Raw genomic sequence first — 22,613 nt, 5'->3', positions numbered from 1 at the left:
GATAGGAAAGAGTTCATTCATGATGCTACTCGTGAGCTGGGGAGGGGCGAGAGTGATATGATCGTACGGTATTGAAAGGAAGACGAAATGATACGGATTGGGATGAGAAAAGCGAAAACGAAAGAACGGATAAAGATCGGAGACCGAGTCTACCTTGAGGAACCGCTAGCACGAGAGGCGATAAAGACAGTAGCGATGACTACACCGAGGAATCCGATACTAGCCGGGAGAAGGTATTCCTTCGGTAAGACTCCTCCGACGAGTTCTGCTCCATCCGACGAACTCGATCGTTTCTTGGGTTTCGCGACTTGCTCCTCTGATTCGTCCTCCTTGTCTTCGTCACCTTCTTCGACGATGACGAGCTTCTTCGTGGTCGTGACGGCGGGCATGTCTTGTTCTTTCTGAGCGGCTTTCCATGTTTGTCCGCCAGATACGATGAGGACGACTCGATCCTTGCCTTGAGCCTTCGCCGTTGCGACAGCGTCGGTGACGTCTCCATCGTGAGTCATGAGGACGAGATCTCCATCGTCGTCCCTGTACGAAAGTTGAAAGTCGCGAGGATCGGCGACGGCGGGAGAAGGCGAGGAGGTTTCGTCGGAGGGAGTGGAAGGAGTCGCGAAGAAAGGATCCGAGGAGAGTTTGCCCGAAACGATGTCGGTCAAGAATTCGTGAGAGTCGTAACGAGCTTGGAAACGATGAGTCGAACCTCCGGGGGCGACGAATTTGAAGAGGTAAGTTCCATCATCGACGATTTGCGAAGCGGCAGTTCCTCCGACACTCGAAGCTCCGGGAGCACGACGAGATCCTCCAACTTCGGAAGCTCCATCGTCGTTCATGACTGAAGCCGAATCTCCAGGGAACAATTCGGAACCGGGAGTGTCGACGCTGTCCTTTGATCGGTGATGTCCGGGCCGAGTGGGAGTCGAGAAGGGAGCTTGCGACGAGTGAACGGATTCGCTGACACCAGTTCCAGACACCATCGATTCCGTGTCGTCGTCTCCTCCAGCGTCCGCGGCAGCCGCGAAGAATCGTCCCCAGAGAGGTCCGCCAGAAGTGTCGGCTCCAGCAGAGTCGGCGTGAAGCGTGTTGACCTGCAGGCGATTTCTCGTGAGTGAATCATTCCAAGGAATCGATGACAGGAGAAAGAACTCACCTGTTCGAGCGTCGCGTAAGTGAGCTTGAGAACGTCGACGATACCGACGAGAGCTCCTCCATCGTCTACTACGGGCAAGTTGAGATAGTGACCATCTGTAGCCAATGACGTAGAGGGATCAGCGGCTAGTCCGAGAGTTCGGGAGTCAAAAAACGAAAACTTACCGTGCATCTTGCGGAGAGCGTCTTGAATGCTGAGGGTAGGGAGAGCGCAATCGGGGTGAGGAGTCATGACTCGAACGACACTGCAAGTTTTCGCGTCGAGACCAGCAGCGATAACCCTCAAAACGACGTCCTTGCTCGTGAAGATTCCGGCAATCTTCTTTCCATCGCTCTCCATGACGCAAACTGCGGTAGTCCTCTTCTCTCGCATGAGCTTGGCGGCCTCACGAACGGTCGTCTTGAGTCCGATTGTCGCGGCGGTCGTGCGAGCGTCGAGAATCGATCCGAGGTCGGGGAAAGACATCTTGTCGCGAAGAGCTTGAACATAGGCGAGGAGAGGGTTGGCAGCACCTTCGGCTCCTCCAAATTGTTCTTGAGCACCCTCGAGAGCGGTATAGAGCTTCTGCGAAGATCCGTAGGCCTTTTCGAGCTTTTCGAGCGATTCGTGGAAGACTTTGGTAATATCGAGCAGACCAACGACGTCGCCGTCTTCGTTACATACGGGCTACAGAAGCAAAGAAACAGTGAGTGAGGGATGTCTATGAAGCGGATGGGGGACGACTCACGAGATGACGGAAACCACGAGTGACCATCGTTTGAAGAGCTTCAGTGGCCGAAGTCGTGTCGCGAGTTACCATGGGGTTCGGCGTCATGATCGCACTGACGGGAGTGTTACGAGGATCCATACCATCTCCGACGACCTGCAGAAGGACAACACGATCAGTTCGAGTCGAATTTGAAAACGCGAAATAGAACTCACTCGGAAAGCGAGATCCTTGGCGGTAAAGATGCCACAGAGGTGCTCTTCTTCATCGACGACGAGAACACAGTCGGTTCGCTTCGCGGCACAGAGTTGAGAAGCGTCTGCGACCGAGATCGAGTGAGGCACGGTGAGGGCGGGGAGAGGACGAAGGGCGGAAACGGTTCCTTGCTTGGGGCGAGCCGAGGAGCGATGAGATTGTTGGTGACCTCCAGCGGTACCGGATCGCTTCGAAGGAGGACGTTTGCGAGAGAGTTCAGATTCGATTTTTTTGCGAATCGCCTGCGAAGAGGGAAACGAGGTCGTCAGTCATCAGATCCACCAGATACGCGCTAGAACTATTCGTTATGATTCGAATATCCTCCTCGGTATGCTTCTAAGCCGCCCAATAATCGCTAGACGCCCTGAGCGTTCGTCCAACACCGAAACTTCCCGTCGATTCTGCACCTCTTCCCTGACCCTCTTGCAGAGGCTGAATAGTGCTCCATCCTTGACTGACCACAATAGCGTATCCTGATAGCCCATTACAGTCGAGAGGGAGACAGAAAGACTAACCTCGTCCCTCCTACTTTGTCTCTTCCTCGTTTCTGCCAATCCATCTCCAGGTGCGGCGGCAGGGGGAGTACCGGGAGGAGCCGCAGAACTCAAGTAGCTACCGGTCGAGGAGTAGACCGACTCGGGACGCCTCGCAGACGGGCGAGAAGACATGTTGTTATTGTTGAGTTGAGCGAGCGAAGGCGAACTGGGTAGCGAAGAAGTAGAGTTGTTAAGGTTGCTGTTGTGGGATGGAACAGGGATGCGGCTCATAAAATAGCTCGCTGCAGAAGAGCGGGGGAGCGGAAGGTTTGGAGGCAGGAAATGCGAATCGGTTTCGAGATCAATCAACATTTTTCAACATTTCGGCTCTTTTCCTCCACGCATCGCTGACATGTGGTTAGGAAGGGATCAGAAGTGAGCCGCAACGGAAGCGAGCGAAGAGAGCAGTCAGTCGGAAAACCTTTCCCCTCTAAACTCGTCGCAACAGTCTGAGAAACAGGTCAAGGGATTGAGACCAGACCAGGAAGGTAGACTTCAGGGCAGTGAAGGGCGAACAGACAACGAACAAACGAGTTGCAGGATTGAAACATCGACAGGGGAGAAAAACGGAAACTCGAGAAACCAAAAAGTCCAAAGACAGACGGACACTTTCAGGACCCTTCTACTCGACGAACAGCCCAACGACGATCAGCCTAGCTTAAGGCGCATCCGCCGTCGTCGATTGTTTCGAGGGGTAAACAGCACTGGCGTGTTGGGTCGCGGTTACTTCGTCTTGTTCCTCCGAGACCTTCCTCCTTTTTGCGGCAGAACCTCCAGCTCCCGCTACCTCCAAGTCACAGATATCGAGAGGTTGAGAGACGGTGCAAGGATTTGGTGTCGAGTCGAGAAACGAGGAAGATTCGAGAGTGTTGAGCTCGTTCGGTTTCGAAGGAGTGATTGGAGTGATCGGAGTCTGAGCGACAAGGACGGATCCCGACTCGAGGCGGAGCTCCGAATTGGTCGAGTGATTGACAGCTTGAGGGTAAAGAGCGATGGCTTGATCGAAGAACTGTTGTTCACCCGAAGTTAGAGTCGAACGGGGAAGCTTGCAAACAATTGCGGTGAGAGCGGAAGCGTTGGCGTGGTGGGTTGCGGCGGCGGTTTGTTGACTCTTCAAGAGGTGTGCGGCGGAGAAGAGAGCTTGACGAAGTTGGAAACATTCCCGTTCGTGAATAGCGAGGTTCGAAAGGGAAGTTCGAGTCTTGCAGCCGTTGAGACGACAACTGCAGCACATGGAGGTCGACTAGATCAGTATCAGCGTTTCGAGAACGAGCTCCTGTCTCGGCGACGAAGCAGGAGAGAGGGAAGACGGAGGAAACTCACGCAAATCTCGAGCAAATCGAATCGTGAAGTGCGACGTCCTTGCGGTAGTAAACACCTTTTCCCTGACCTCCACAATCCTCTCCTCCGTGTTCGCAAACAGTGACGGCTTCGGGACAGACTTGACTCAAGTGATCTGCTAGTTCGTGGTGTCGCATCGCAGTTTGGCAGAGGTTGCAAAGTACAACTCGATACTCGCACTGCTCAAAGGGAAACGTGATCCATCAGCCTACGACTACTGAGCGCGAGTTGTATAGACTCACGAGTGCCGAGTGCGCCTTTTCAGCTTTCTGCGCCCCAACCCAATCACAAAGCGGATCGATGCAACGAAGCCTGTTTCCGAGATCAGGGTGTTAGCTCCCGGCTCTCCCCATACCGCTCGAAATCAGAGGAAGAGACTCACCATTGCTCACCGACTGCCGCGATAGTCTCTGACGCAGGTTCAAAGTTTGGCGAAGTTTCGTGGCAGATCGAACAACATCCTGCTTGTTCAAGGCAAGGGGGACAGAAGACGTGACGAGCTTTGCAAACGCTCACGCCCTCGTCGAGAGTCGTCTCACAAGCTGTAGAGACGTAAAGGAAAGGTTAGCGCGGGGTCCGTGCGGGACCAAAAAAGTTGAATTGTAGCGCGGGAGGAAAGAGATGCTTACTGGGACAGAGCAAATGTGGCGGAAGAGTGTATAAGAAGCGACGTGGACTGATTCCCATGGTGCTTGGTGAGCGCAGTGTGACAGAGCGATTGAAATCGAAACTTCCGCCGAAACAAGTTTCGGACGTTCGACTTCATCTGCTGACAGACCATCAATCGATACATGGACCGGCATCTCTAGATTCTACTTTTGGGCAGAGCGTAGCCCGCCTTGCGACCGAGTCCTCGCTTCCAACCTCAAACTGTTTACCATCCTCAAACTCAACTCTCCGACTCTACACACTGCCGTTGATACTCGGTTCATTGACCCAGTCATGCCCTCAGGGTTCCTTAGAGTCCACGCGTTGCTGCTCCCGAGCTGCTCCGGTCGTCTCCCAACCTTCAGCTCAATCGATCAACATATCCTTAGCCCGAACTGTGGGCCTTGTTGCCTCATGTTGAAGTGACAGAGAAGAGTTACATGGTCGAAGTGGTCGAAGCCGAGGATGCGGAGTCGAGGCAGGATTGAAGTTGAAGTCTTCGAAGGAGGAGAGCTGCTGCAGGCTGGTTGGGGTAAGAATGACGATGACGGCACGTACAGCACGAGAGCGAGCCGACTGAGATAAGCCGACGCTCTCGAAGACTGTAATGCCTCCACTCTCGTCTGGGGCCGAGCCTGAGTCGATTCGAAACGCGACTTCGTTTACTCATCCGTCGACTCGTCTGTCTCTTCTGCTGCAGTACTTCCACCATTCCACTCACTTCAGCTTTCACTCGCTCACTTCGCCTTTCGCTCACCCCCTCTCGTTTGACTCGACTTCCCCATCCGATCCGAACTCTCGTCACCATGGCCGATTCCGAATCTTATGCCCCAGGCAAAGCAGCTAGCCAAACTGTCACCGACGTGAACCCGCATGCGACCTTCTACCTCCCCTACGCTAAACCAACGACCGGGACGGCGCTTTCGGCGAAGGATTGGCCTCAAAACGAAAAGCTCCCGACGCTCTTCGAACCCATCAAAATCGGTCCTCTCGAGTTCAAGAACCGCATCTTCGTGGCCCCGATGTGTCAATACTCGTGCGAACCGGAGGGAGAACGTCAAGGAGTCCTCACGCCTTGGCACACGGTCCACCTTGGACAAATGGCTCAACGAGGAGCTGCTTGCGTTATGATTGAAGCTAGTACGTCTCTCCCTCATTCGTTCGTGTGCGATCGTTTACTTACCTTATGTTCTTGTGGCAGCGTCCGTTCTCCCCAACGGTCGAATCTCCCCTCAAGACTCCGGTTTGTGGAACGATACGCAAAGAGACGCCTTGAAATCCGTTTTCGACCTCATTCGCTCTCTCGGCGCCATTCCTGCCATTCAACTGGCTCACTCCGGACGCAAGGCCAGTACTCTTCAACCTTGGCTCGATACCTCGACGATCAAGGCTCCTCTCAAATCTCACATTGCAACGAAGGAATCGTACGGTTGGGACGACGTCTGGGGACCCTCCGCCGTCTCTTACGACGAAGAAACCTTTCCTATGCCCAAGGAGATGACTCTCGAGAACATCGAGGAGTTTAAAGAAGCTTGGAAAGCTGCAACTATCCGAGCTGATCAAGCCGGTAAGCTTTCAGATTTTTCGCTCTCCTCTTAAAACCGGTCTCGTTTGGTTCCTTCTCTCTCTCGCGTACTGACTGAGCTTCGCTTGTACTACAGGTGCCGACGTTGTCGAGGTCCACGCAGCTCAGTGAGTACTGCATGCGAATTTCGCATGCGACGATAATTTCGCTGACCGCTCTCTCTCGCAGCGGCTACTTGATTCACAACTTCTTGAGTCCCGTCTCGAACAAACGTACCGACAAGTACGGTGGCAGTCTGTAAGGGTCTTTCATTTCCCCTCTCGCAGTGACTTGTCGCACTCGCCCTTTCTGACCCTTTTCCTCCTCTCTACCACAGTGAGAACCGCATGAGGTTACCTCTCGAGATCGTCGATATCACTCGCGCGAACTGGCCTAAGGACAAGGCTCTCTTCGTTCGACTCTCTGCCTCCGACTGGTATCCCGACGGTGAGAAGAACGAGCAAGGGGAATACATCTCTTGGGGAATCGAGCAGTCAAAGGTACGTTCAAGTACCACCGCATGATGTCTCCGCTCCGACTGACCATTTGCTTCGTAACCTGCAGGTCTTCCTCAAAGAGGTCGAAAAGCGAGGAGTTGACCTCCTCGACGCTTCGTCAGGAGGACTTACCCCCAAGCAGAAGATCGACGTTGGACCCAACTACCAAGTGCGCTTTCATCGCCTTGCCGTTCTCAACGACGAACGAAAGCTAACTTTGCGATTTTGTGTTCGCGCTCAGGTTCCGTTCGCCGAAGCTCTCAAGGAGATCACATCTATCCCAATCTCCGCCGTCGGGCTGATCACGTCAGGCAAACAAGCCGAAGAGATCCTCCAGAAGGGTCAAGCAGATATCATTACCGTCGCGCGTGAATTTTTAAGGGCACCTTCGCTGGTCTTGGACTGGGCGCAGGAGTTGGATACGGTTGTCAATGTACCGGTTCAGTACCAACGCGCTTACACTAGAATGATGACCAAGCCTGAAGACAAAAAGTAGAACTTAAGAGTGTTGTAGACCAGTATTTCGTAAATCAGTATCATTCTTCAGTATCTTCTCGCGCGAGATCGGTGCGTACAGGTTAGATATACTCGACAGTCCGACAGTCTCTTGAGCTGTTCGAATGAGAACAAGGAGAGAGTTGCAGTTTTGAGGGCGAAGGAAGATAGTGACTTGTCTTTCGCGAGGAACAGCCTTTCGGTTTCGGGGCCGTTCCGTTGACAGTTTCGAGAGACAGAACAGCAAGGACTCTATCATTTCACGGATGTTCTCTTACGCCAGCGGTTCCAAAGCTTCTCCACCTCCTCCCTCCAACCTCACGCTCTCCCAGGGGAAAGCACTCAGCTTTTCACAAGAGCTCACCTCTGTCCCGCCTCAGTCTCAGCCTCAGGAGGCCGAATATAGTCCCATATGACGGTCCGCTCGGATGAGCTAGAAGTCCGATACAACCACCTATCCGTAGATCCGCGTCGGATGAGAGGTCAAGATCGAGATCCCCTCGAGTCGGGTTTTCCTTTGCGCCCCTGCTACTCCTTCTGATAGCTCATACTGCCAGCCTTGAGAGTGTTGAGCCTTGAGGACTTGACGAAGCGCTGTGAAAATCGTGCGGTCGGCGGTGAATTCAAAGAGTGCGTTCGAAGAAGCGGGGTCGGTGTATCGGTTTGCGCCGGAAGGAGGATGGGCTCGGAGCGGAGGTGATGCCAGAAGAATCTGGCGCTGAGGGGTGAGTTATCGGAAGAAGAGAGCGCGAAATCGAACGACCGGGCCCCGGGGCTCGTTGATTTCCGCCGAAACTGCTCAATTTAGATAGATTACTCCTCTCTCAAATGACCAGCTGCAGCTTTTCCGCGTCTCTGTCCTCGGGTTCGTCTTAGCGCGGAGAGTCGTGGAAGGCAGTCGAAATCCGAAAAGCGAAGTCACAGCACGATGCATCGGAACAAGTTGTCTCTCAACATCGCTTGCCACTGATTCTCGCCTCCTATTGCTTCAGGTCGCCCGATCTAGAAGTCGCTAGGAGTCGGAAAGAAGCGGTGGACTCAGGGGAGCGGTATGAGAACATTGTCGTCGATTCGGATCGTGCAAAGGGAGACGCAGTTTCGAGATGAGCTGCGACGAGTCGGATTCAATGAGCAGGATTTACAGGGCTGGGTACGACTGAGCGGGTGAGACGTGAGCTTAAGCGAGAAGAGGACGGAGTGGGAAGAGCGAGCGACGGAGAGACGGAGAAGGGAGGTTGAATAGGGAGTAATTAGTGAAGTCGAGACCAGATGAGCTGGAGGTCGGGATGAGCGGATCTTCCGGTTTCATGAAGGCGTGCGCTGATCGCTGGATGTCGAAAGATAGGACTTTAAGGAGGAAGCGGAGATCAAGGACTGATTGCATTCTCCGATTCTCCAAATTCATTCGAAGCTGCTGTCCCTCGCTTACCTTTCCCTCACTTCCGATATCGAATCTTCCTCCATCTCTACGGCCGCTGATGAGCTCCTGGGCTCCGAGCACAAACCGACTGCCGACTCCTCCAGACGAACTCGTCGCTCCAACTCCTCCTTCGATTTCCTCCTCTTCACCGGCTCAGCCTCCCACTTCTCCTCCCGTTTCTTTGACAAATGACTTAAACACAAGCTCGAATCAGAATTGGGGTGACGATCAAAGCTCGCAGGGAGGAATCGAAAGCAGTCGAACCGGAATCGTAGCGAATCAATCACTGTGTGAGTTTCACTCGTCATAGCCTGTGTCCTTTGAAGCTGATCACGGTGATCGATGTTTGAGTAGCTGAGATAATCCGGGAGCGATGGAGGATTGAAACCTCGGAGAATCGAATGCGGTATCGAAGAGAAGAAGAAGAACAAGCACAAGCACGAGCGGCTCGAGAACGAGGGGAACGGGGATGAGGTCGGGTTCAGACAGTCGGAACACCGTCTCATCACTGCTGCGATATGCGAGAGATCAGTTTCGTGGCGGTGAGTCAGAGCGAGAGAGGGAGAAAGACAACGAAAACGAACGAATTGGGACATATCGGTAAGTTCCCTTGGACAGAAGCAGTGAGAGATCCTCGCGAGCTTACTGTACCCTGAAGCAGGCTCTCCAGACCCTACCCCAGCAACTCTTGCGACTTCACCGACCTTCACTCGCCCGACAACGACTTTCATCTCTAATCTCGAATCGTCTACTATGCTCGACTCCCGGTACACCCGAGCGCGTCTTCCCTGATCCCCCTTGCTTCATATTACCTCCATGTGTCTCGCCATCTGACCCGAGTGGGTTGTTGAAGATAGACGGTTCGGAGGAAGAAGTCGAAAAAGGATCGGAAGCCACTGTTGGGGAGGACGTTCGCTGCGGTCGAGACACCCTCGTCGAGTGAAAGCCGCAAATGTAATAGGCGATATTATGCGCGAGAAAGTCGAGGTGGAGAGACAGAAAGAAAGAGAAGAAACGAAAAGAGGACGGTTTTCGATCGAAGGAATGTGATCGAGTCGTCCTGAAGTTCGTCGCTAGTTCACAAGTAGAGGGACTCGCAATGACATCTATGTATGCTCGAATACGAGGCACGAAGTGAGAGAGAAGATCAAATCCCCCTTAAAATCGTTGGGACGTGCGCTCGCCTCGCGAGTCGTCGGTCGCTCACTTCCTTGCGGGAGAGCAAGCGGAAAGACGCCTTCAAGCTCTCGATCCCGAGAGAACTTTATATGGGCGAGATTCGAATTCAGGCCCAGAGGAGGGAAACGTACGAAACGAAGTGACAGCAGCCCAAACTCAGTGCAAGTTTTGTTACGGAAGCAATGCCTCGATCTTCGGTCAATGTAACTAGGTGCTATTCTCTCAGCAAAGCTGGACGGACAGAGGACCATTGCTCATCTCGGACTGAGTAAGAGAAATGATCAATCTGACATATTGCCGGAGACTGGGAATGGAACTTTCGAGAAAAGCTATTGAACTATTGGTAGAGAGGGTGTTGCCGACGCCCATGAGCCATATATCTCGCAGGTACCGTAACCCGAGGCTCTGAAACATCGTCGTGTCTTAATCTCGCTGAAAACTTGAAGAACTTGGCCAAAATTTCGATGTTCAGGGGATCCGAGTAGATTCGATATTCGCCCTTCCATTCTATCTCGTGAGGTAGCTCGATACTCATCGTTAGCATGTCGGGATTGACCTGGGTCAAAATAAGTTCGTGGCGAAAAGAACGAGCTCCGAGCGTCTTGGTTTCCTCTGTTAGTAGGGTTAATTCAGTCAGTCATGCAATGGTAGGAGGTCAACTTGACAGATATACTCACCAACTGTCACTGAGCAACCGTGAGCCTGGTAAACCGCCATGCCAGTTGCGAACTCCGGCAACAAATCTTCCCCTCGTCCGTTCACGATTCTGGCCAGCAACGGACCCGGAGCCGTCTCAAATACATAGCCAGGTGGTGAACATTTTTGGAAGGAAGGAGGATAGGCGGACCAGATCGAATACGGAGAGCCGGCGTCGCGACAAAGGAGCATCCTGACGGCTGGAATTCGATAGTTGTACCAGAAGGTTCGGGTGAGCGCTACAATTCGAATTGTGTCAATGAAATACACATTCGTCAATGTACAGAGAGAGGGAAGCGTACGATCGTCTTGTCCGAGACTCCAGGGATCCGAAAGAACCAAATCTCGAGCTTCACACCGGTAATCGCGCAAGAAATATACGTGCGGAGAGTGTGTCTGCCGTGATCCACCCCCCAGGAAGTCGTGTCACAGATCTTGACGAAGGCCTTTTTGATCAATGAGGCTATGATTTCCAGCTGACGGAAGAGGCAGTCAGCTCAAGGTCGCTCGTGGATTAGGTACTCGAGATCTGGCAAGGCTCACATCAGAGCCTCCAATCGGACCCGGCTTTGACATCTCTTACTAGCCTATAAGACGGTTGAGAGGCAGGCAGAACGAAGAACATCCGAACAAACGAAAGAAGGGGGAGCCGCTCGAAATTTCGAAAGCTTTGTTCGCTTCGTTCGGACTTGCCGCGGAGAAGCGGTGATCGATAGGAGTTCGGAGTCGAGGATCGACGATGGAGCAGAAAGGGCGGAGAAACGAAAGAGGTTGGAAAGAGGCGATGTGAGGAGGAAGTCGGGAGAAAGCGAGAAGCCATGGTCACCGAATCTGACGATATAACGAGAGACACTAGCGAGAGACCGGGCGGGATGCTCTAGCGCTGAGCTGCCAAAGAGTCGGAAGTCAATCGGGACGAGTGACGTGAATGAAAGGAAATGCGGCGGTTTGTAGTTGCGTCGCGAATCGTCCGACTGAGAACAGCGTGTTTGGAACTTCTCTGCGCGTAACGAAACCTTACTTGTGTCGGAATGAGCGAGAATAGCAGAGGTTTGACGAATGTTCAGAGCGGACGCAAATCGGAAGAGAGCGATGTGGGTTGAAAAGGGGAAGTTTGAGCCGAATGCGGGAAGCCTGCACGAATGAGATGCAACGGGCTGTGGGAGACTAGAGCGCAGACAGGAGATAGTATAGTCGCTAGGAACCAAGCCAAGTAGTTGAAGGCGGCGATTAGCGATCAGCGAGTTGAATCGAAAGCGAAAATTGAGACGAACCTGCATCACCACCTCGCAGATCAGCGACCTCTAGTCATCCTTTTCAGCGTGACAACGTATGAGAGACTTCTACGAAAGTATGTCGAGCGTTCCGGAGGGCAGAGAGACCGCTGAGAGGCGAGGTTGAATCATTTTCGAGAACGAAAGGTGGGAGAGAGATACCGAAGGCAATATGACCGAAGCGAGGGCTAGCTGATACATCATTGGGTCGTGTACTAGTTTTAGAGGCGCACTGGCGATAGTCGAGTGAATGGTTTCCAGACAAGCTTGCGTTCGCTCCTTTCTCTCTCCTACACCACTTTGTCGAATCACTTGCACGGCATCAAAGATACTATCCAACACTCACACGACTCCTCCAGACTCCCAAACGACAGGTCAGCGACCTCGTATCCCGGTTCTCTTCCCGGTCCTTTCCTTCATCAAACAATCGACTTCTCCCAACTCAGAGGCTCTCAAGTACCACCGCGACAGCTCACATAGATCAAGACAACTCTCAGAGGTACCCACACGGAGATTGAGAACTTTCGGCGTGTGAGTCGAGACACACTTCCCTCTCTTTGCATTCGCACCCTCCCTCTTTCAAGCTCTGCACATCTGTGAGAAGGAGGACTGACACTTTTGATAACGCTACTCAGTCAGCAGATTCAACCTCGTCTATCTCTTCCTTCGACTCTCTTCCCCTGCGAAAGCGATGCTCTCGACTCTCCCGCCTGAACTCCTTCGCGATATAATCGAAGCGACTGTGCCTCATTCCTTCCACTCTTTGACACATGAGACCCGTCAGAAGACTCTTCGTTCCCTCTCCCTCGTTTCGCAACAATTCCGAGCGATCGCTCAATCTCTTCTCCTCGAAATCGTCTGGCTTCGATCAACTCGAAACGCCAAGGTCCTCCACTCCGGACCAGGAGGAGGAATCAGACAGGAACGAGTCACCTTCGTGAAGCAGGCGGTTCTGTCTCACGGTGTACCCGTACTCTCCCCAGGAGAAAGTCGTAACTTCAAGCAGCTCCTTTCTTCCGTTACCGCTCTCACAGTGTATTCGGTTCCCGAAGCAAGTTTCTCGCTTTCCTCCTTGAAGTCTTTCACTCGTGAGCTCTCTTACGCTCTGTCCACAAAAAGGCGACTCACCCATTCGACCGCTCTTCTAGGTCTCACGAGTCTTCACCTCTCCTTTATTCGCTGGAAGAACCCGTGCACCTTCACGCTCCCGCATCTTCGATCTCTCACTGTGTACACCCGCGACCTCGCCTTCCTCTCCTCCTTCCTAGACCACGTCGCTCTTCCGAATCTACGGAACTTGGCCTCCTCCGACTTGCCCGTCGATGTGCTCCAACAAACAGCGTTCCACCGACTGCTCCCCGCTCTCGAAACACTCTGCACGCTCGACAGCGAATGGACCGATCCTGCCTACGCTTCCCTTCATGCTTATGTCGACAAAACGTTGATCATTTCGAACATTGACAATCTTCCAGATTTGTGGTCTCGAAGACAACACGTCCCCTTCGCCCACTTACTCCTCTACGGGACACCCGTGATCAATTCACTGGACGATTTCGCTTCTTGCATCGAGACAAATCCTCCCTCCTCGCTGAAAACCATCTACCTGGATTCATCACTTCAAAACTCCGACTCTGTACAGTCACGCTTACGTCACTCGGTCGAAAACCTCGCTCGAGTGTGTTCGGAGAAGAACGTCGACATCGTTTTCGAACGAGTTCCTCGCAATTTCACGATCGACCCTTGGATCTTGCCCGACTTCGTAAGAAGGCAGAAGGAACGCCGTGATAGAGAGAGGGGGAACTAGAGGGAATACAAGACGGAGAATGACCAGGGAAGAGTGAAGGGTCACGGATAGTTCTTTCGAGAAAACCTCGTTTCTTTCTGTTTGTCTTTGTCTACCAAGTTTTGTTCGCTCTTTGTGATATGCAGTCAACACTACTCCCCGTTCGCTGACACTGCCGTCCCGCGTACAGTCGAGACCAGAGACAACATCTCTGCTTTCCTCTGTTGTCTCAGCTGGCGAGTTCATACGAGATCTCATGCGCGATACCGTCTCGCTGCCTAGTAATCGAGCGAGAAACTACACGGAAGTCGATCATTCAGAGCATCTACTGTCTCTGTGCGAAGTATACTCAGTGAAGGAAGCAAAGGGTACGAGAACGAACATTTCACACTTCGAACTAGTAAAACTCTCTTTTGCAAATCGATAATTCACTTCCCCTTCCCACCTTCATCTCGTCTCATCTCGTATCCTACTGTTGACTATTCCTCGGTAGATTGAACCCCAACCTCCCACTCAAATTGCCCGCCGGTCCCGCAAACCCTCCTTGACTTTGGAAACTATCCAAAAAATTCTTGACTAGATTGTAATCGAGAGTACCTCCGTCTCCTTCTCCTCCCATGTCTTTCAACATTTGTTGTAATTCATGGTCCATCTGTTCGACGTCTTCGTCTTCATCCTCTTGATCGTCGGAATCGGAGAGAGTTTCGATAGTAACTTTGTGAGATGATGACGATGAAGAGGAGGGCTTCGCAGCAGAGGTGGAAGATCCGGATGTGGTGGGACGAGGTCCTGAAGTGGGATTCGATAATGAGGAGGAAGTGGAAGGAGTAGATTTCTTGACGTTCGATAACTCTTTCTCCATTTGTTCCATGAGCGAATCGAAATCTGCGAGATTCGGATTTCGAGAGGGTTGACGAGGAGTTGGAGTCGGTGCTGCTGCTGCTGATGAAGTCGTGGGTACAGAAGAGCTTGACGAGGGGGTTGCTTTTGAGCCTGAGGTTGAAGGGACAACGTTCGTCTTCTTCTCTTTCGCTGGACCGGGGACGAAAGCTGATCTCACCAATCCTCTGTGAGTCGCCACTCGATATCGCATGATAGTATGCGAGGTGGACGTACCTCCTCTCTCCCTTCGTTCGCCCAAGATCCCCTGATATTGTTCCTCGCTCAACCCTAACGTTTCCGTCGCAAACTTCAAAAACTCGTCCATCTCTTCCCCCATATCGAGCATTTCTTCCTCATCGATCACGGCTGGTTGTTCCTCATGGTCATCGTCATCATCCTCTGGAACAGCTCCTCCCTCTGGTTTGAGCCCTTCTTCTCCAGGCATAGGTTCGTCACCTGAATCGGAATCCGATGAAGCTCCATCATATTTTTCCGCTTCGAATTTCGCCGGTCTAGGTTCTTTCTTCATCGCGGCAGCAGATGGAATCGAGCTGGAATCGAGAGGTGCGGAGGTAGTTGAAGTTGAGGTTTGATGACCCCAATCGGAGATTGGGAGAGGAGCAACGAGGGATTCGAGTCGAGAGGCTCGTTCTTCGGTACTCATCGTTGGAGGTTCCATCGACTCGTCTTCATCTTCCGAATCTTCTCCCTCGCCATCAGATCGTTCACTATCGAATCAAAAATTAGTTCTCTCATTCCTCCGGCAGCAACTAAAGTTTCCTAAGTTGTCGGTTTCTTCCGCAGAGACCGTCCCGCACACAAATACAAAACCAGAGAAAGACTCGAGCGGAACCTGATTTAGTCCAGATCGCTGCTACTTATTCCACATCGAGTCGTGACGAGGGAAGTTCATTGAAGTTGACGACAAGCCATGAGAGAGATCGCGGGAGGAAGCACGGGCTTTGCTGGAGGGTAAATTGTAGATATTGAAGACACGAGTGGTGTCGAGCAGAGAAAGGGTGAAGGAGAGCGAGGAGAAAGCGGTTCAAGGTAGAAAGCCGAGCGATTCTGATTCAAAGTTGGGATTGTGATCCGCGAGTCAGAGTTGATGAAAGCGGCCGGGCCTGTCACGATAGGTTCGACAACTGACAGTTGCGATAGCCAAGAACTCTCGAAGGGTTGAGAAGAATCAGCCGAAACAGCGAGACTGACCAAACGGAAAATTTGACTCACTAGAACGCTTACTTGACTCAGCTGGTGTCGAGCCCCAAGTCGTCGTGTCTAGATAAGCCATTGAAGCAGATCGAGCGTTTCGGAGGGCGCAGAGACCGCTGAGAGGAAGTTGAATGATTTGCGAGATGGAGGGAATGCCGGTCGAAGAGAGCTACCGGAAAAGCCATGACTGAGATGAGGGCTAGCTGATAAGTCACCGGGTCGTGGAGTGAATCTACAGGCGCACTGGCGATAGCCGAGTGAATGGATTCGAGAGAAGCTCGTCTTCGCTCCTTTCTCTCTCCTACCTCTCTCTCAAATCACTCGCGCGCTTTCAGACAACGTACGCAACACTCACTCAACTCCGACAGATCTGGTAAAGACAGCTCAACGACCTCGTAGCCCGCTCCTCTTCCCAGTCCTTTCCTTCATCAAACAATCGAACTCTCTCATTTCAGAGGCTCTTAAGCCCCTCCGCGACAACTCACGTAGATCGAGACAGTGCTCGGGGCTACCCACAAGGAGTTTGGAAACTCTCGCTCTGTGAGTCGAGACACGGTTCCCTCTTTTTTGCATTCGCACCCTCCCTCTTTCAAGCTATGCACAACTGCGAGACGGAGGACTGACACTTTAGATGTTGCTACGCAGTCAGTAGATTTACCTTGTCCATCCCTTCCTCCAACTCTCTTCCCCCACGAACGGAATGATCTCCTCTCTCCCGCCTGAACTCGTTCGCGAAATTATCGAAGCGACTGTTCCTCATTCATTTCACTCGACGACCTATCGCACTCGACAAAAGACTCTTCGTTCCATCTCCCTCGTATCGAAGCGATTCCGTGCGATCGCTCAACCTCTTCTCCTCGAAATCGTCTGGCTCAACTCGAAGCGAAGCCGTGATTTCTTCTGCAACGGATCAGGAGGAGGAGGAAGAGGAATGCAGGAGCGAGATTGCTTTGTCAAGCAAGCGATTCTATCTCAAGGTCTACCCGTACTGTCTTCAGGAGAAAATCGTAACTTGAAGCAGCTCCTTTCTTCCGTTACCGCTCTCTCGTTGTATCACATTCCCGATGCGACGTTCTCGCTTTCCTCCTTGGAGTCTCTCAACCGTAAGGTTTCCTGAACTCTGCCTTTCAAACAAAGTGATTCACGATTTTGACTATTTCATTAGATCTAACCATCCTTTGCCTCGCCAACATCGACGGGGATCTCCCTCGCTCTCTCACGCTCCCTCAACTTCATTCTCTCACCCTACATTTCGTCAATCAAAACTTACTCCCATCTCTACTGGATCCCTTTGTTCTTCCGAATTTGCGCAACCTCGTTTTCTCCGCCGAATCCGTTGAACCCCTCCAAATTACATCATTCAATCGACTACTCCCTCAGCTTGAGACACTCTTCCTGCCAGGCAGGTTCTGGTTGGACCCGGCCGCAACCTTCCTCAATTCCGCGATGGAACGCGCCTTGATCGATTTGAGCCTCGCCAGTCTTTCTGGCCTGACCCCCGAAAGCCAACATTTGAAAGACTTCATCCATGTACGCATCTTGGCTACCGGAATTCTGAGTCTTCGTCCCGAAGCCCGAAGCGGTTCTTACTTGCGACCTTTTGCTCGCCTCCTCAAGGAGAATCCTCCCTCCGCTCTCAAGACAATCTATTTGGATTCGACTCTCGAACATACGTCGGTTTTGGCAACGGGTCTACGAGCTCCCCTCGAAGATCTTATTCGTGTCTGTCAAGAGAAGAATTTCGAGATCGTTTTTGAAACGAGTCCTGCCTTTCTCCACCTCGACAATCGTATTTCTCCGGACTTTGTCAAGAGGCAGAAGGAACGTAGGAAGAAGGTAGCGAGGGAACTTCGAGGTACTCACGAGGAGAACGTTTAAGGTGGAGAGAAGAGTCGCTGTCGCTATCTTTCGTTTTTGATCTCTTTTCTGTTTCGTGTCGATTTCTAGCTGTACTCTCCGTTGTCTTCCTCAAATGTGTCGGATTCACACACTCTGTAATCACTAGTCCTCTCTTGAGCGGGCCCAGAAGCCAGTCGGTATGTAGTCGGGATGAGAAAGCAACGAGCGATCTCAGTGTCCAAACACGCAGAATTCCATAATCCGGTCACAGGTCCTTCCACGGAGGAGAACAGATTCATCGACGTGCCAGTCAGAGGCTAGACGCGCTCCGACCGAGTCCTCTCTCGAGTCCTCTCTCGAGTCCTCTCTCGCAAATAATCTCGTATTCTTGAATTCTGCTTTTTCACACAAGCTGCAGCAGCTATACTCCAACGCTATCTAGCCCGTGTGCCTATTGACCTCTGATGAAACTCCTCAACTCTTCCTTCCTGACGATGACCTCTCCTTCAACCGCTCTCGATTCAACTCCAATCTTCTCCAAACATTCCTCATATCGAGTAACCGACAGCGTCCTCAAGTACTTGAGAATCTTTGCTCGTTTCGAGACGAGTTGTCGGAGGGCTTGTCGGTTCTGGACATCGCGAGGAGAGGAAACGAGGTGGGAAGAGAGGGAATGAATTCGGGCAGTGAGGATCGCGGCTGCGTGCGAACACCATTCAGTCAGTCTCGATGAACACGTCTGAGCAGTACGGTGAGTGCACGCACCTTGAACTTCTGGAGAAGCTGTATCTCCCGGCACTCTTCCAAAGTTTTCGACAATCCTCCTCGTGTTCTCCACCTCAATTCCCTTCGAATCGGCATTCCTCAAATCGATAATCCTCATCAACGTCTCCTTCTTCTGTTCTTCCAGTTCCGTCGCCTGTTCGAATCGATTCAGCATGACTGAATCGACCGAAGTTTGTCCATCTCCTAACGTCGATCTCAACGCCGCCGTCGCAGGTAACACCGTCGATAGCTCCCTCGCCGTCTCTTGATCCAATCCAAAATTGTACAATTGCTGTTGTCCTTGCGCTTCCTCACCTTCTAGTCGAGTCTCTCCTTCTCCTTTAACGATTTTCCCCCAAACTTTGTCCTTGTTCAACAGGATCTTGTTCAATAAGCTATTCTCCCATAGTTGTTCGTTCCCCTTTGCGTAACCGAACACTGGATCAGGTCGGGATTGTTCAGAGAGTCGGATCAATTGCGACTTCTTTTCGAGGTTCGCTTTGCGCACTAGTCGAGTCTTTCGTCGGGCACGCGATTCAGATGTGGAGGGGGTAGAGGAGAACGCTCGAGTGCTAGCTGGAGAGACGGAGGAGGAAGAGGGAGAGGGAGAGGGAGTAAAGATGAGGGGAGCTGTTTCACGCGGAGGAGGATTAGCTGGGTGTTGAACGCTTGTGGAAAAGTGTTTACTCACTTCTAACTGCTTGGACTGCTCTCCGTAGTAGCATTATCGGTTGTCGTGAGCGATGGAGATCAAGAGTTTCATCTTCCGAATTTCGCGACAGCTCTCTCTCTCCGACATCTCACACGACTTGACAGCAAACAGCATACGATTGTAACACAGCCAACAGCATACCCCTCAGCATCACTCGTAACGACAAGAAGCCTAAGATTCTCGACTTTCATTCCTCTCCCAGCCTCCCCCTCGAGTACTCGCCTCCTCAACTCAGCCATTCTACTCGTTAGAGTAATGCTTTCAGCGACTCGATAGGACTAGCTTCTAGAAGATGATACCGTTGAAACACTCTTTTCCCGAGCGAGTCCTTAGCTTCTCCGAACCTTTCGAGGCAAATGAGGTGGACTGTACAACGCTGCAGCGCTAAGCTATAACTGAAACGTCGACGTGACTGGTACATCTCTTTCCACGAAAGGAGCTATGTTGGATGGTCAGGCGGACGAGCTCTGGTTGTCCTCAAAGAAGAAACACCTCAAAAACGTGAAAACCCTTTCGCTTCGGAAAAAGCCAAATCTGCGCTCGCTCACTCGAGCGACAGAGCTCCCTCTCGACGCTCACAAATCAAGCGATGACCCACTGGCTTAGCTCCCGTCCAGCGAGACCCCGAAAGAAGTCTTCGAACGTAATCGTTCAGCCTTCCCTCCGTTTTCCTCGCGAATTCCGTTAAACCCTTTCAAGTCGCTAAGATTAGATGTCGTTCAGCACCAGCCTTCCCACTCGAGACAGCAAAGCTTCCACGCTGTACAGTGTACACACACGGAAGCGAAAGTCAAGGCTCTGAACTTGGTGAACCCCCGATTTTTGATCGACCTTCTCCTTTGGGTTCATCTTCCCTCTTTCCTTGTTCTCTCTCTCTCTCTCCGCTCTCTGAACTCCTGTTGCGTGACACCCCTTGAATCCTCTCTTGTCCTCCTCCCGTTCACCCCTCCTCTCTCCTCTTTCTTCCTCGTTTGCAACCATCAACCTACGAAGTTTGAGTCGAAGAGGAAGCTTTAAGCTCAAATCTCGTTTCGGTACTTCCTGTTTAACTCCGACCTCACCCCTTCCTTCCTCTTCTTTCTTTCGACTCCCCCAGATCTCGAATCGACAAAGAACATGTCTCCATCTCTCACCTTCGTCGCCGTCTCCGTCCTCGCACTCTCCTCTACTCCGGCCCTCGCTTCTTCGACTGATCAATCACCCAACGTCGAAGTCGCTGCTCCCTTCCAGTTGAACCTCGCCCGTACGTTCTCGTCAACCGTCGAACAACTCAAGAAACGTCAATCGTCGGGAGGTTCTTCGCTCAAAGTTAGTCGTCGTTCGAAAGAGCGAAGTATTTCCGACGAGCTCTTGTCTCTCCTCAAACGTACGTCTTCCTCTCCCGCTCTCGCCTAGTCGTCAAGGCAGAGTCACTGACAAATCGAGGAGGAGAATAGTCGCCGGAGCCGGAGGACATGCGTACGACCCAGCATCTCCTTCGCAACATACCGCCGCCGCCGTCAAACCTTCCGCCGTTTGGGATCCCTCCCGCTCAGAGCACACTCAAGCCGCCGCGAAACCTACCGGTTCTCGTAAACCCTCGAACAACGGTCAACATGCTCTCGCTGGGAAACCTTACCAAAAAGGAGGACCTTCAGCGGCTTACAACACTCATTTGGCTTCTCCTACCGATCACTCTAAACCTAAACCTCACAAACCCTCTTCTGCCTATACCCACGCCGCCGTTGCCCCTTCCTCTCATCCTACCGGCACGAAAGACTCTTCTGCGAAACCTTCTGCCGCCTATCACCCGGACCCTGAGCACACTATGGCTGCCGTAGCTCCTGGAGTCAGTCAACAAGCAACGACGGGCTCTGAGCATGTAGCGAAGAAGAGGGGTCTGTTGGAGATGGTTCAAAAGAGGATTCAGGAAGAACCGTGGGAGAATTTGGATAGTCAGTTATTGTGTCCTGCTGGAGAGACCGCTTGTCCTATGTAAGTCTCACTCACTCTACTGACGAGTGCGATGCGAAGACAACATGAAGGTGTACTGACGGTAATTTCGTTGTTGATTTATGAATTGACAGTTTCCCGAGAATGGGAACGTGAGTCTTTTTCCTCTCCCCCTCCTGCGTCTTCTATCCCTTGACTGACATAAAGCCTATACGCTCGCTCGATTTACAGTTATGAATGTATCGACACTTCCTCCGAACTCGAAAACTGCGGTGGATGCTGTAAGTTTCTCCTTCCCCCTTCCTTCCTTTTCTCATCTGATTGACTCTCCTCGCTTTCCTGCGTCGTAGCTTCCCGTTCTCTCGGCGAAGACTGCACGACTATCAAAGGAGCCCTCGGTCTAGCGTGCCAAAGTGGGAAATGTAATGTTTTCACTTGTCAACCCGGGTTCGAATTCGAGGAAATGGGGAGGGATGGACATGGAGGTTGCGTCAAGATCGGTGGAGGAGACGAGAAGAAGGGATTCTGGGCGAGGAGAGAATGAAGGAGGGAGTGACGGCGACTCGATGGACACCTGAATAATTTCTGTTTTCGATTTTCTCTGACGGTTTCCCTTCCCTTATAGACACTGCTTTTACTCCTCACTTATCTGTATCCGGACACTCTTCCCTTCTTCCTTTCTGTTTCATAGGTTTTCTCTTTTTGCTTTCTGTGAACATAACTGGATAATCATCGGCTTTTCATTCTGTGTCGTCGAAGGCTTTATCACTCTCTTTGATCCCTTCCCACCGACCTTGTTGCTCTTTAGTGTGGCGAGTGTCGTGGTTGAAAATATCGGATCTTCGAGTAAAACGGGGTCGAGAAGAAAAAGAGAGTGATTCTTCGCGACTCGCACGAACGAAATAACGACGTTCGAGTTCTTCACATCGAGAGAGCCGTTGGAGAGACTGTTCATATAAGTCAGATTACAGGTCCTTCAATTCCCAACCTACGCAAGCGCAAGGAGTTCAATCAGTTCCCACCGTCGAAAACTAAAACCGAGAAAGCTTGAGACATTGAACTCACTAACTCCACATCCACACCCTGCATCTTTACTTTGTGGATTATTCATAACCCTAAAGCTACTCCCGATCAATTCCGTCGCGTAATCAATCGTCGAACCGTTCACTAAAGGTAAACTCGCTGAATCTACCAATAGTTTCGCTGTTGTGTTTTCCGGTTCAAACAAGCTATTCCCATCCAACTCTTCGTCAGTACGTCTAGAGGAGGGAAGGAGAAAGAGGGAGCTGGGAGCGTACTAATCATCCTGATCCCTCGTTGAAGTAACCGCCATTTTATACTGATACCCATGACACCCTCCGCTCTCTACCATCAACCTCAACGCCAACCCTTCATCCTTCTTCAATGCCTGTGCTCGTTCGATCTGTTTGATCGCGGAATCGGTGAGAGACATGGAGAGTTCCGTGGTCGAGGACGAAACTTCGGAAGGGGAGAGAGGCTCGAAATCCTCGGAAGGGTTTGTAGGGGCTTGGGCGGGGATAGAAATGAAGCGTCGAGGGTGGGGACGGAGGGTGGAGGGGGTGAGGGAGGGTCGGAGAGATGGGAGAGATGAGGAAGAAGGGAGGAGAGAGAAGTGGCGCAGAGGAACGATCGGACGAGCTGTAGTAGCACGGACTAGTGGCCGTAAGCAGTGAGTACACCGGGATAGCATCTTGAGTCGA

At 51.9% G+C, this 22,613-nt stretch overlaps 11 protein-coding genes across 11 annotated transcripts; 5 read left to right on the top strand and 6 right to left on the bottom strand.

Moving 5' to 3' along the window:
* Positions 1-149: 149 nt before the first annotated feature.
* JCM6883_002177 (uncharacterized protein) lies at positions 150-2,881 on the bottom strand (the record flags this gene model as incomplete). The annotated part of the gene is made up of 6 exons (XM_076628860.1): positions 150-1,091; positions 1,154-1,248; positions 1,318-1,819; positions 1,881-2,015; positions 2,075-2,356; positions 2,630-2,881. 6 exons carry the CDS (start codon positions 2,879-2,881, stop codon positions 150-152), a joined length of 2,208 nt encoding a protein of 735 aa, XP_076491043.1.
* A 427-nt stretch (positions 2,882-3,308) lies between these two features.
* JCM6883_002176 (uncharacterized protein) lies at positions 3,309-4,678 on the bottom strand (the record flags this gene model as incomplete). The annotated part of the gene is made up of 5 exons (XM_076628859.1): positions 3,309-3,873; positions 3,974-4,170; positions 4,234-4,303; positions 4,374-4,533; positions 4,621-4,678. 5 exons carry the CDS (start codon positions 4,676-4,678, stop codon positions 3,309-3,311), a joined length of 1,050 nt encoding a protein of 349 aa, XP_076491042.1.
* Positions 4,679-5,445: 767 nt separating this feature from the next.
* On the top strand, positions 5,446-7,196 carry JCM6883_002175 (NADH:flavin oxidoreductase/NADH oxidase; the record flags this gene model as incomplete). Its single annotated transcript, XM_076628858.1, has 7 exons — positions 5,446-5,779; positions 5,841-6,206; positions 6,301-6,331; positions 6,393-6,461; positions 6,541-6,703; positions 6,768-6,869; positions 6,942-7,196. 7 exons carry the CDS (start codon positions 5,446-5,448, stop codon positions 7,194-7,196), a joined length of 1,320 nt encoding a protein of 439 aa, XP_076491041.1.
* Positions 7,197-8,673: 1,477 nt separating this feature from the next.
* JCM6883_002174 (uncharacterized protein) lies at positions 8,674-9,088 on the top strand (the record flags this gene model as incomplete). The annotated part of the gene is made up of 2 exons (XM_076628857.1): positions 8,674-8,905; positions 8,970-9,088. 2 exons carry the CDS (start codon positions 8,674-8,676, stop codon positions 9,086-9,088), a joined length of 351 nt encoding a protein of 116 aa, XP_076491040.1.
* Positions 9,089-10,131: 1,043 nt separating this feature from the next.
* JCM6883_002173 (uncharacterized protein) lies at positions 10,132-10,682 on the bottom strand (the record flags this gene model as incomplete). The annotated part of the gene is made up of 2 exons (XM_076628856.1): positions 10,132-10,406; positions 10,472-10,682. 2 exons carry the CDS (start codon positions 10,680-10,682, stop codon positions 10,132-10,134), a joined length of 486 nt encoding a protein of 161 aa, XP_076491039.1.
* A 1,773-nt stretch (positions 10,683-12,455) lies between these two features.
* Positions 12,456-13,568, top strand: JCM6883_002172 (uncharacterized protein; the record flags this gene model as incomplete). The annotated part of the gene is made up of 2 exons (XM_076628855.1): positions 12,456-12,852; positions 12,913-13,568. The coding sequence occupies 2 exons, from the start codon at positions 12,456-12,458 to the stop codon at positions 13,566-13,568; spliced, it is 1,053 nt and encodes a 350-aa protein (XP_076491038.1).
* Positions 13,569-14,016: 448 nt separating this feature from the next.
* Positions 14,017-15,318, bottom strand: JCM6883_002171 (uncharacterized protein; the record flags this gene model as incomplete). Its single annotated transcript, XM_076628854.1, has 3 exons — positions 14,017-14,597; positions 14,664-15,157; positions 15,308-15,318. 3 exons carry the CDS (start codon positions 15,316-15,318, stop codon positions 14,017-14,019), a joined length of 1,086 nt encoding a protein of 361 aa, XP_076491037.1.
* A 1,026-nt stretch (positions 15,319-16,344) lies between these two features.
* JCM6883_002170 (uncharacterized protein) lies at positions 16,345-17,522 on the top strand (the record flags this gene model as incomplete). Its single annotated transcript, XM_076628853.1, has 2 exons — positions 16,345-16,747; positions 16,810-17,522. 2 exons carry the CDS (start codon positions 16,345-16,347, stop codon positions 17,520-17,522), a joined length of 1,116 nt encoding a protein of 371 aa, XP_076491036.1.
* Positions 17,523-17,934: 412 nt separating this feature from the next.
* MRPS28 (mitochondrial 37S ribosomal protein uS15m MRPS28) lies at positions 17,935-18,973 on the bottom strand (the record flags this gene model as incomplete). The annotated part of the gene is made up of 3 exons (XM_076628852.1): positions 17,935-18,182; positions 18,249-18,878; positions 18,940-18,973. 3 exons carry the CDS (start codon positions 18,971-18,973, stop codon positions 17,935-17,937), a joined length of 912 nt encoding a protein of 303 aa, XP_076491035.1.
* Positions 18,974-20,076: 1,103 nt separating this feature from the next.
* Positions 20,077-21,436, top strand: JCM6883_002168 (uncharacterized protein; the record flags this gene model as incomplete). Its single annotated transcript, XM_076628851.1, has 5 exons — positions 20,077-20,326; positions 20,397-20,934; positions 21,027-21,044; positions 21,124-21,173; positions 21,243-21,436. 5 exons carry the CDS (start codon positions 20,077-20,079, stop codon positions 21,434-21,436), a joined length of 1,050 nt encoding a protein of 349 aa, XP_076491034.1.
* Positions 21,437-21,857: 421 nt separating this feature from the next.
* ISA2 (Isa2p) lies at positions 21,858-22,603 on the bottom strand (the record flags this gene model as incomplete). The annotated part of the gene is made up of 3 exons (XM_076628850.1): positions 21,858-21,880; positions 21,958-22,121; positions 22,191-22,603. 3 exons carry the CDS (start codon positions 22,601-22,603, stop codon positions 21,858-21,860), a joined length of 600 nt encoding a protein of 199 aa, XP_076491033.1.
* Positions 22,604-22,613: the final 10 nt, after the last annotated feature.

This window comes from Sporobolomyces salmoneus, assembly GCF_050403485.1.
Source record: "Sporobolomyces salmoneus JCM6883 DNA, S_salmoneus_JCM6883_v1_ctg3, whole genome shotgun sequence".
Lineage (NCBI taxonomy): Eukaryota > Fungi > Basidiomycota > Microbotryomycetes > Sporidiobolales > Sporidiobolaceae > Sporobolomyces > Sporobolomyces salmoneus.
The sequence above is the reverse complement of the archived record's forward strand: the minus strand, read 5'-3'. Positions and strand labels throughout refer to the sequence as shown.